The following is a 13,143-nucleotide window of genomic DNA, read 5'->3' on the forward strand; positions in this document are numbered from 1 at the left end:
AAATGAGACGGTGATGATGAAAAATGAATGAAAGGGTGGAATGAATAGTGGGAGGAAACGGGAGAACCCCGGGAAAACCCACGCACACGGTGTTTGTCCACCACAAAGCTCACTTGGCGCGAACCAAGGACCCCATGCACCAGAGGTGAACATTCTACCACTAAGCCACCGATTCCCAACAACTGTCAAACAATAGAGAATCCGAGCGATACATATAACACATGCCAATTCGAGCAGAGAGGTGAGAGATGGTTCTAGAAGCTCCTAACTAGAAGTATTTTAGTTAACACGAAAAAGAAAATGCAACAAACTGAACAATTTATACGAAAACTGAATCCAGAATGCACAACAATTATCGATATGCTTAATCTCTTTTAGGTTATAACATTGCGGCGACATCAGCCACATCTGACTGAATTAATCCACTTTGTATATTGTCATCTAGCTAGAATTAAGTAAATACAAAGATATATTGAGTACATCGAAGTCTTTACTTAAAAAAAAAAAAAAGAAAAGAAAAGAAAAGACTTGCTTTCAGAGAAAAGGGTAACACAGACAAAATAAATTACAGTATCCACTTGCAATATGACATATCATGACCATACAAAATAATAAATATAGTTCCTCGTAAATTTCTAAGATAACTAACAAGGATTACAAATATCAACAATGCGCCTCATACACTGTAAGATGGACACATAAAAAGAAGAAAATATTTCTAGCCATACCAAAATTTTTTCCATCATAAATTTTCTATAAGAAAAGACCATGTACTACTCAAGAAAACAAAAACCAAAATACAATCTTTTATTTTCATTCCAAAAAAGACTTACTGACACGATGATTTTTTTTTCAATTTACGTAGATATTATATCACTAAACCAAGAAACTTTATATATATATATATATATATATATATATATATATATATATATATATATAAAATAAACAGTACTATTCCTCGATTCACTGTAAGCCTGTGAACATGCATTGAAATTTTATCTTATAGTTTTATATTAAGCAATTCAAATAAAATTCGCGCCACTTTTTCTTCTAACGGTAAAACAGGAGACGATTTTTTAAAAAAGAACACAGCATCTACAACTTAGGAAACAACTTGGTTAATAGTTTAGAAGCTGAGAAAACCGTCATAAAATAATTATGAAATATTTTTCAACTATAAACATTACGAAAAATTTACCAATAGACGTGTAAGTTCTAGAACGCTATAAAATGTTGAATTTTAGTATTTCTTGTGCGCACTCGTATATTACTTGTATAATAAACTGAAAATATATTTACCTAACATACATACTATATTACGCAATTTAGAATGCTATGTTCTTCAAACGTTAATACTACTTTACAGTTATCTTGACGAAGAAAAAAACACGCAAATTTTATTGGAACGATTCTTAATAAACTAAATTACTTTTTATTTGTATTTCAGTGTTATGCGCAACTAGACTAACAAGTTCATTCCCAAATTTGATCTTTTGTAATAATTTATTTCTTTTGAAAAGTACGTTTTGCCTATGTCCAAGTAAAATATAGACAACTAAGTAAACATTTAAAATGTTTAGTTATAGAATTGCTACAAAGTTGTATAGAGTATACGTATTTCCAAACAACAACAATTTTTCCAAACAACAACAATTCACATAGATATGGAATTCATTGCAAGTACACAGTGAAATTAAAATTTATCCAAGGACTAATATTTGAAATCAAAATTCAACTTTAGTGTAACATCCCACGATTATGTGATGGAGGCCAAAGTAAATGAAATACAAACTCAAATGAATGATTCTCTGTGTAATAAACTGAGAGTCAAATCAATTATAATGAACTGTATTTTCTGTTACCGACATACAAAAAGTATCCATTTTCATTAAAACCTAAAGACCTTAGCTGACCAAACTCGAATATCTGTGTATTTATTACGAGTAAAATAGGTATATGAGGAGACATAAAAGAAAATATAAATGGAGAACTCCGAAAGCCTGATAAGAGTATACTTCAGTATCACTTTCATTTTAATAGGTGGCATGGTTACCGTACATTGTGAATTTTTACGTTTAAAAAAGTCGAATTTTTCGAAAACTATGCACGAGGATTTCCACTTTTTTTTTTTAAAAAAAAAAAAAAAAGCTCGATGAGATCTTTCGATTAATATATCATCTTTGGACATTTTTTTTGTTAAACACTAGTAACACGAATTTTCCACGTTCAAAACCATGTATAAATAACACAATTAAGTCTTAATTTCGAGCTCCCCATATCTCTCTTGTTTAGTATCTGTAATACCTATTTTACTCCTCATAATTGTAATATTGGTCAACGAACTACCTTTTTCTTTTTATAGTTTCGTAGAAATGGGATACTTTTTTACGTCAGTAAAATGATGATTTAACGTACATGTACCTAGGTAGTTTACTGTATGTGCGTGATGATGAAAAATTGGTGAAAGGGAAGGAATAGGAAGAACTCCGTGAAAACTCATCCTGTCCAACATAAACTCATAAGCCCTGGGATAGAACCAGGGATCCTTCACACAACAGCTGAGCGCTCCATAACTCAGCCACTCTAGCCCCGGAGTATAAATACTTTGTAATCAAAGTCTTTTTTTTATCTTCCTATAACAAACTTCGCAGATATTAAAAGATTTTATTTAAAAAAAAAAAAAGCTTCGACCTCTCTTCTTTCAAACAAAAATTACACAGAATTAGCAATTATCCAAGCATTATATATGTAAATATCATATGTGGAAACATACTTCTCTGAAATTGACTCCAAATAGCCAAACGGGGATCAATTTTCCGTCAACCTATCATTAACACAAAAAACAAAAAGATAAGTCATTAATATTTAAACGTGACTGTATAGGACATACACTAAAGAATGATGCGATTTCAAAAGCTAATACATATATTTCTCATTTTACACGGTCACAGTCCACACACTCAGCAACACAAACTGTACATGTACATGTTTCTCAAGAGCACCAGCAGATCGTCTCTCACGCTTACTGCGGGGCCAGTTTCCAAAATGGCATAGGGATAGAATAAAGATTTGTGTGCCTGTTTGGAGATGTTCATATCGGTTTATTACAGTGCAGTGTGAGTTTTGTGCACGGTTTAGAAAAGTCACATCACACAAAAAATGAAATCTTTAAGTTTTACGTCCCCGCTTATGCCAGCTAGGCTAAAGAAGATGGTGATGATGGGAATGAAGGAATTAGGAGGAAACGGCAGAACCCCGAGAAAACCCACGCACACGGTGTTTGTTCACAAAGCTCCTTGATACGAGCTGGGATCGAACGAAAGACCCCATGCAGCAGAGGTGAACATAATATAACTGAGCCACCGCAGCCCTTGCATCACATAAAACCAAGTAGAATCAACAGTTTGTGAGAACTTGATGATTGTGTAAAAGTAAGAATCCTGTCGAATTTGAGTGTTGATGGCAATATTAAAAGAGTAAAGAGGCGTTTCAACGAAATTTACGCAAGTCAGAGGCTAGAGCAAGCAGAGAACTAAACATACCAAAAATGACTGTGCAGAAGATATTCTCTAAGTGACTATGTTTTAAATTGTGCAAGATCAAAATTGGTCCCGGTCCTTCCACTAGCAATAAAAAGACGGGTCTTCCGTGAGATGCAGTTAAAAATGGATTCGTAGAAAGATGACATTTCTTTGATGAAACCACATTCCATACCAGATGTACAATGAACAAACACAATGTTCTATATATGTCCTACATATATAGATGGGACATAAGGTGACTCTTTGTAAGTCATTGTTTTTCGTAAGGGTCCCGCGAAAGTACACGGTCCATTTTATTTTTTCACAGAGGAAATGATTATATGACTTGAGATTCATTTGTTTTCACTAATGTACATAGATGTAGAAAACTGGTTATTAGCACATACGACAATTACATTCTACAACCCCTTCCCATTTCCACAGGAATGCATGTGTGCTTGTCAATGTGTTCTCCAATAACGCTGTATAAAGTATGTTCAAATGGAATGAATAACCTTCTCTCTTGACCCACCCCGCTTATCACATCTTACACCAGAAAAGAGACTTCTTTCTTTTGGGGTTCGTTAAGACAGCATTTATATGCCACAATTGCTCACGTCGATATAGCAGCTTCGTGGTCGGATAACGTACGCACGGTAGGTCATTACAGCATCATAGTACATCGAATCTGAGATTTATTTCAATACCGTATTAATATCTGTCGTATGACCCATGGTGCATCTATAATTGACGCATGAGAAACTTGGATAGTTGCCGCTGCTGGTGGTGTTTTGTTGTCTCGTGTCTAGTAAGAAATATACATATATACATTTTAAAATTAACTTTTGAAACCCCACCATTCTTTTGTATGCTCTATATGGAGATAGGCAAAAAGAAGGTTTATTTTCTTTCTATGATCATATATAAATGATCTCCGATAAAACAAACAAAGAATATGAAAGAACAACAGCAGAAACTGAAAAAAATATATATATTGGAGATTTTAGTAGATATTCTTCACGAAAAAAAAAAAAGAAAAAAAACATGAACATTATCTTGAAAACCCAAGTTCAACACACAAAATACAAAATGCATCAAACAAAATCTGAGGTATGATGATCTGCATGATCTAGTTTTGAATGCATTTTTTTAAAAATAAAAACACAATTCGACTACGGTGAGCTATACAATCTACTAATATAGCTGCACCTATTAGACATGCGTTCACTAATGTATATAACTGTAGTTACGAATTCTTTGCCTAACAGACTCATGGGTAGGGTAATAAGGTGAGAAAATGGTAAAATAAATAAATAAATAAAAAAATCGTTGGAAATGGTTAATGGCTTGACACAGGATAAATTCCAACAGCGAGCTTTTGTTTCTGCGACGGTTAACCTAAATCACAGTGTTTGCATGTAATCATGATTATGAACTATAGGAAGAAATCAAATGAAATGAATGTTTTTTACTTTGTGATTCAAATGGTAACATATAATGACAAAATGTGCTGTGCATGAATGGTAAGAACCCAATGTTTCGTTTCAGGCAAGGAAATTAACTGACAAACTGTCAACTACACATTCTATTGTATCTTAACGTCTAACACACTCATTTAGTTAAAATTAACACAACACCATTAGGAAGAAGAAATCATACGTAAGCAGAAGCTTATACTTACCGGATTTCTTTGTATGCTGCCAGATATAAACTGCAGAAGAACCCACATTAAATGATCTCTTCCTTTTCTCAAATCACGACCTGATAACTGAAATACACAAATTGGCATGTATCAAGAAATTACAGTACTACATAAGAATTACCATATAGATTGACTGATTGCGGAATATTTAATGGGGACGGCAGTAGTGAAGCTATTTGTTCCCGTCAGGATAAGACCAATGACCGACACATTTTAAGCATTAAAAAAGACGTGTGAATACAAATACGTCAAAAATCAGACAGTAAAACAAAAAGAAAAAATACAATTCGAACGGAACGTGAAAATGGTAAAAGAATAGAAAACAAAGCTTGTAACTGGAAAGTAAGTCCAAAGTGCCATAATAGAAATACATGGCAGGAAAATTAAAAACCTCATAGTGCGTTAACTATTCCAATCTCATGAACAAAAGTGAGAATTCGGTCACCAGAGAACATCATTTCCAAAAAACTTATTAAGATTTTTAGGTTGTCCTACACGTTCGCTGAGATTTGAGTTTTCTGGACATTCTACAAGAATGTACCGCATATTCAGTGGGACGACACAATCTTCACAATACAGGCACAGTTAGGGATTTAATAGGGATGTATTCAATAGGAACGAGTGAGATGGGAATGTCCGATACGCAAGCGTATAAAAATCACTTCATCTCGGCGACGTCTGTCAATTGCCTGAAATACTGTATATTTTACAGAATGAAACCTATTTTCGTTGGCCTGGCTCCAATTCCCTAGCCAGTGTGGGCGCAGCCGCTGCACCAAACAGCTATGAAGATCCAAGCATGGAAGAGAGTACTCTAGTGAAACCTCTGCCAATGCAGTGTTCTTGACTATTGTGTCAGGACCCAGCAGACAACGACGACACAGCTGTGTTGCTCTATCTGATCGAATATCTCAATAACGTACTAGAGAGAGATTAGAAACGATATTCTGAAGGTTTATTATGACGTTTTGTGAGTCAGTGCAGCGAAGAACACGACGTAGCGAGAACTGAAGTGCATGATAAAAAGTAGGGTTAACTCCTGTTGCTTCAGCACTAGATATTAAACACAGACGGTGCAGACTAAATTCTGAACTGTCCTCAACTGTGACGTAAGCACGACCAACAAAATTCACTTTTCGCACCATCTGTATAAAACATGTTATAACTGGGGTACTGTTCCAGCTGCGCTCCGATTCTTACACAACACTCCGACAAAACTCTTGCTGGCATTTCTGGGTACTTGTGCGCTGTTTAATATGTGATGACAACTGAAAGTCGAGCCTTGGTGAAGTCATTAACTGTGGGGGAAGCGCACAAACATGTAGCAAATAAAGAGACGGTTCATTCAAAATAATATTCCGAATTTTGTCTATCATTTCAGTTGTTCTGATATACCTGCTTGGACCTGCAAGGTCCTCATCTTCCCCCAAATTTCTACCAGCAGTGAATCTCCTATGCCATTCAAAAACACGGCAACGAGAAAGGCAAATGTCCTTGTAAATATTTTCAACATCTTAAATGTTTCCGTTGGATGTTTCTCTAAAAACACAAAGAACCTGATATTCATTCTTTGTTCTATTGTTGAAACCTTGACGAAGTATCCCAACATTTAGCTGCGTCACGTGCTACACCTCTGCCGACTAAGTTGAAAATTTCAGCGTGTGTTTTCAAGATCACATGCAATATACATCACTGTGAAAAACTTCTATTTCAAACTTATCTCGCAAAAACAAAATCTCGTTTCCTGATTGCCACACTGTATATGTGCCTCATCAAGAACTGAATTCTGCAACTCACGTGTAAGATGCTTGCGTGCTAACTCAACGACATCCAAAGAAGTGAATACAACCTCAATGTTAAGTAAGGAAAAATCAAATTAAGTTTTACGTCCCACGATTATGCCGGCTAGGCTAAAGGAGACGGTGATGATGAGAAATGAATGAAATGGTAGAATGAAGGAAGTGGGAGGAAACGGGAGAATCCCGAAAACCCCACGCACACGGTGTTTGTCCACCACAAAGTTCACTTGGAGCGAGCTGGGATCGAACCAAGGACTCCAAGCACCAGAGGTGAACGCTCTACCACTGAGCCACAGCGGCCCCATGTTAAATAAGGATAAAAGTAAAAATCATGAAATACAAACTTTATTTATTACAAATATCTACTCCTTATGCGTGTTATACATAATGTAACTTACCTTATCGTGAAGTGCCAACACAATGTTTGGAAAATTTGCGAACTGGAACAATACAAAGTAAATGAGTTGGCTTGATAGATGAAGCCATATCCAGTGGCTGGAGAACACATCCTCCCCCTCCACTTCATTTTCACATCGCTCCATGGCTTGAATCACAAGTTCCACAAGCTGCTCTTCCAAAGCTACGCATCTTTGTTTGTGCTGAAATAATAATAATAATAATAATAATAATAATAATAATAATAATAATAATAATAATAATAATAATAATAATAATAATAATAATAATAATAATACCTCAGTGTTAGGAGCCTTTTCATTATCCCATTGAAAGTATTGTATTTTTACCTACGGGTTGTAAAGCGAATAAGTTATCTGAACGCTTTCAATTTGCTAAAGTTGATTATTATACATTATCTCGACAACTAGCTAGTACTAATTGGCATAATATTTTACCAAGAACAGATATAAATGAAGCTGTTTTAGATCTTGAAAAATTAACTGTATCAGCTATGGTAAATAATATTCCGAAATTGCGTTCTAGAACATCAAAATATTTTCATTGGTATCAAAAAAGAAAAAAAGAATTACTTCTTTATTTAAAGCTAACAATTTAGCTCATAAAAGGTACAAAATTACACCCAATTATGAAGATTGTTTATTATTTGCCTATCCTAAATCCTTTAAGATTCAACTAAAAGACGTATTTACTACAGCAAACTAGAAAATCAGTTAAATAATAATCCCGAGAAATTTTGGAGATACCTATCTTAAGACAGTAATACTAAATTGTTACCTGGAATTGTTAAAAATAATTCCTTGATTACTGATTGTGAGTTGCTGGCAAACTCATTTGCTAAGTACTTTACACATCAGTTTATTAGACACATCCAACTGCTGAAAAATTTTTCAATTTTATGTCTCACGGTTATGCCGGTTAGGCTAAAGGAGACGACGATGATGAGAAATGAATGAAATGGTGGAATAAAGAAAGTGGGAGGAAATGGAAGAACCCCGAGAAAACCCATGAGCACGGTGCCTGTCCACCACAAAGTCCACACGGCACGAGCGGGGATCGAACCAGGTACCCTAAGCACCGGAGGTGAACGCTCTACCACTGAGCCACCACGTCCCCTATATCCAACTGCTGATAATACAAATAATTACCCTATTTACGCGATTGTAAGACGAGCTTTTTTTCTTTTTTTGCCTCCAAAATCAAGGTGCGTCTAAATTTGAGTTATGCAAATTTAGATCAGATTAGCTGGAGTTTTGCCAAAAATTGCTAATCCTGTTAGTCACGATTCTGTAAAGAATGTGTATTGTGTGTGAACGAACAGAATGTAGAACTAAAATCGTGTATTTTACGCGAAATAAAAACTCTTTTAAAATTAGCCCGCAAACCAGTGGGAAATGAAAGAGATGAATCATTCTTGTGAATTTACGACAGCGGAGATTGTTCCTTCCCCTCCCACATACCATGGCTGCTGTCTTCCTCCGTTTAAAGAGCACGAAAAGTGAGACACATCTTAAAGCACGACAACTGATAACAAAATAAGGAGTTTGAAATGCTGTAAATTAAGAAGTTGGAGGCACACACAGGTTTGCAATGAGGGGGAGGGGGGAGTGAGTGTGTTATTGTTTGAGCAAGACAACCTGCTTTCCCGAAGATTTGCAGGTGCAGTTATAAAGTTGACACCGTCAGGCATTGTGACCCGTTCGAAAAGATCTGTTCGTTCGTGATATTGCTACCATTTGTTCCTCGCTAAGGGTGCGTCTTACATTTGAGGGCGTCCAAGATTCGCATAAATACGGTATTTCAAACGGTTTAGCCATTTCGTCATGAAAGAAAAACACAAAGTCAATTTCATTTTTATGTGTATAGATTATTATTAAGACTCTAGCAATTACTTAAAGATACAAAGAACGAAAGAAGAAAAATACACCTTCAGTATTACTTACCTGCTTTTGCAACCCAAGCATTGAGCACACCATATCTCTAGAATATGGTTGCTCTATTACATAACGAATGAGGTTGGTTTGTGACTCTAAAAGGTCTTTGTTATATGGCAAATTGCCTTTCACCGAAAACTTTAGTGTTGTTGGGTCAAGTTTCCAAGGATTGATCAGTTGATCAGCATAACCTGAATGTTCCACAACAGGCAACATTTTGGAATGACCAATGATCGTTACCATCTGGGCTGTAGCTCTGAAACTTTCAACGAAACTTGACAGCAAACTGGCCAATTTCTAAACAAAAGAAAACAGAATATTATTATTAATTCAGGTTCAATACAAACGTGTTCCAGATGTAAACATATCTATGTAGCCCCTAGTAAACAACGTAGAATTTCATGCATTATTTCAGTAATTATACCTAAAGTCAGAGAGAATAACTTTTATACACTTGAGCTTTTTCCGCCAAAATATTACATTATACAAACTTAAAAAATTAAATGAAATTTTTGAGTTTTACATCCCACGTTTATGCCGGCTAGGCTAAAGGAGACGGCGATGATGATACATGAATGAAATGGAGGAATGAAGAAAGTGGGAGGAAACGGGAGAACCCCGAGGAAACCCAGGCACACGGTGTTTGTCCAGCACAAAGTTCACTTGGCGAGAGCAGGGTCTGAACCCGGGACCCCATGCACCAGAGGTGAACGTTCTACTACTGAACCATCGCGACCTCTTATATAAACTTATTAAAAACACTATTCCAATATTAAAAACACTATTCCAATATAACACACTTCAGATTCAGTACTAACGAACTACTTAAGTAAAGATTTAAAAAACTAATAAAAAAAACTTAATTTTCTGAATTTTGTCTTTTCGTACCTTGTTAATTAGAAATCTATTGAAATATACAATCATTTATCATCTCACCAGGTATCAGAATGAATTCAGTAATTTAATGAAATCTTTGAGTTTTACGTCCCACAGTTATGCCGACTAGGTTAAAGGAGACTACGATGATGAGAAATAGACGAAATGGTGGAATGAAGAAACTGGGAGGAAACAGGAAAATTTTGAGAAAACACATGCACACGGTGTTTGTCTACCACAAAGCTCACTTGGCGTAAGCTGGGATCGAGCCAAGGAACCCATGTACCAGAGGTGAACGTTCTACCACTGACCCACCGCGGCCTATAGTAATTGAAGTTCCGCATTTTCTTCCTTTCCTCGATTTCTTCATTTACTTTCTTCGGAGCTCTTTTCCATTCCATTTATATACATACTCCTTCATTCCAGTTTATACTTCACTCTTTTTATTTTTCTTCTTTATTTTATTTTTTCACTGAAGTCTTAATATTTTGCTTTAGTATTACAGTATCCTCTCTTTCTATTTCATGTCATGTGTCTACGTAATCTTTATATTTTCCTTCTTGTAACTTGTTTAATTTTCCCTCTATAATTTTCTTTGTTTCTTTTGCTACATATATCATCTCACATTTCCTAAAGATGATCTTATAATCACTCCTTTTTCATATTTGTGTATCACTTCCCTTTTTACATTCTCGTTACTTCAGCACCGTCACTTTCTTTCCAACATACTTTTTCCGTTCTTTCGTAAACAGCTTTATTTTTATTCTTGCCTTACAAATGATCACAATTCTACCCTCTCATACTTTCTACTTCTTCCTTCTCATTCCTTTCTTTGTGAGTCATTTGTATCATTTTTTCCTTCGTATTCATCTATTTCCATTTCATCTCTCTTTCATCATCATCTATTAAAATAAGTTACCTTCTTCATTTTTTCACACTTCTCGTTTAACGTATGGAGTACACAGCCATTCTGTACCACTCCGATCAGGCTTGTAATTATTCCGCTAAAATATTAACGATTAAACTAACCAGTTAAAATGTTAACGGATTAATCTATCAGAAAATACCTAGAAACAGTTGTTTATTTAATTGTATTTTATAGATATTATCTTGGTCACTTTCTAGACTTTTTATACACATCGTTGTCCCAGTCGGGGTTCCTGAGAGTCGGGACCCCTAGAAGAGTCGAGAGAAAAATACATGGGAATCGCGAAGGAAGGTTAAAAAAGAAGTAATTACAATCCACTCGCGGGAAAAACCTTTTTAAGGTTATTTTGAAAAAAAAATGAAATGAAAAGTGTTACGGCCCACGATTATGCCGGTTAGGCTAAAGGAGACGGTGGTGATGAGAGATGAATGAAATGGTGGAATTAAGAAAGTGGGAGGAAACGGGAGAACCCCGGGAAAAACCACGAACACGTTGCCCACCACAAAATCCACACGGCGCGAGCTGGGATCGAACCAGGGACAAGATTATTTTGAATTTCTTATTTTGGTAAGGTATGTTTTTATATTTATCTTTATTGTTAAATACAGCTGAGAATATTAAAGAATATGAGCAACAATCCGGGGGTATAGAAGCAAAACCTGCTACATCCATTTTTCAATTTTGTCAGGAGACGAAAAGAAAGAAAAAGAAAGTGCTTCCTTTACGTTTCAGTGACCACTAAACAAATTGTTCAACTATTCTGAAACGTAAAGGAAGCACTTTCTTTTTCTTTCTTTTCGTCTCCTGACAAAATTGAAAAATGGATTTAGTAGGTTTTGCTTTTATACCCCTGAATTAGAAAGCTTATTACAAGTCGGAAAGGAGTCGCTGGTTAAAGGACCTGATAAAAGGGGGTCTTGATATGATATGGGCTGTAAAAGTCTGGTTTAACTTGAATAAAATTTTTAAAAAGTAGGAGTGTGCGTGCGAAGACTCTTAGTATCTCGCTGAGCACTTTTGAATCAACTAAGTATCAACCTGGATGATTTCTAACAACGATACATTATATACTCCTTACATTACTCTTTATTAGTACTATTATTTTTACTATTATACGGGAAAACGAGGAATCCACAGAGACTACTCTTAAAGAAATTAGCAGAATCAATACGTAGAAAACAATAACGGTTCGAAGAATCCGGTATTTATTAAATCAAGTAGAATACTTATTTAGTTTGATTTTCGCCCTTCCTTCGTTTTCTATTTGGTCTAGGAATTAATTCGTGCGGTTGGTACGCACACATTGAAGCTGTAGTACAAACACAAAATACATAAATACCTTAAGAAAAATATTGTCCATCGCTAGCCACCACTTTCGCCCATCTGTCAGGCAATGTACGGATTCCGTGGCGAAAGAAGTCCTCATCCTTGGAAGCGATCCAGTCAGAGACCCATGTTTCGATATCTTCTGAAGAAGTAAACCGCTGTCCAATCAAATCGTTGTTCATGCAATCGAACAAGTAGTAGTCCGAAGGAGCAACGTCTGGTGAATACGGCGGGTGGGGTAAAACTTCCCATCCGACATTTTCTAACTAGGTTTTGACCGGTTTTGCGACATGTGGGCGAGCGTTATCATGTTGAACAATAAGTTTATCATGTCTGTTCTCCCATTCTGGTCGTGTTCTGGCCAGAGCTTGCTTCAAACGCATTAATTGTCGTCGATAACGTTCTCCATTCATAGTTTCACCCGGTTGCAGCAGCTCATAGTACACCACACCTTTCATATCCCACCATATGCACAGCATAACCTTTGCACAGTGAATATCTCGTTTTGGTTGTGATGGACCTGGTTCACCTGGTTTCACCCAGGCCTTTTTTCGTTTAGGATTCTCGTAATGGATCCACTTCTCATCACCCGTAATAATTCGATGCAGAAACCCCTTTCTGCGCTGTCGTTGAAGCA

The 13,143-nt window shown here is 35.9% G+C and overlaps 1 protein-coding gene across 1 annotated transcript in view; it reads right to left on the bottom strand.

Annotated features, from left to right (window-relative positions):
• The window catches only part of MED23 (mediator complex subunit 23), a 94,478-nt gene that overhangs the window by 57,861 nt on the left and 23,474 nt on the right, over window positions 1-13,143 (bottom strand). The window contains exons 5-7 of the mRNA XM_081742725.1: window positions 9,386-9,673; window positions 7,424-7,624; window positions 5,206-5,292 (exon numbers count right to left, since the gene is read on the bottom strand). Of these exons, the coding sequence (XP_081598851.1) occupies window positions 5,206-5,292; window positions 7,424-7,624; window positions 9,386-9,673 (576 nt within the window). The remainder of the gene's footprint in view (window positions 1-5,205; window positions 5,293-7,423; window positions 7,625-9,385; window positions 9,674-13,143) is intronic.

This window comes from Thermobia domestica, chromosome 16, assembly GCF_964235325.1.
Source record: "Thermobia domestica chromosome 16, izTheDome1.hap1.1, whole genome shotgun sequence".
In the NCBI taxonomy this organism is placed as follows: Eukaryota; Metazoa; Arthropoda; class Insecta; order Zygentoma; family Lepismatidae; genus Thermobia; species Thermobia domestica.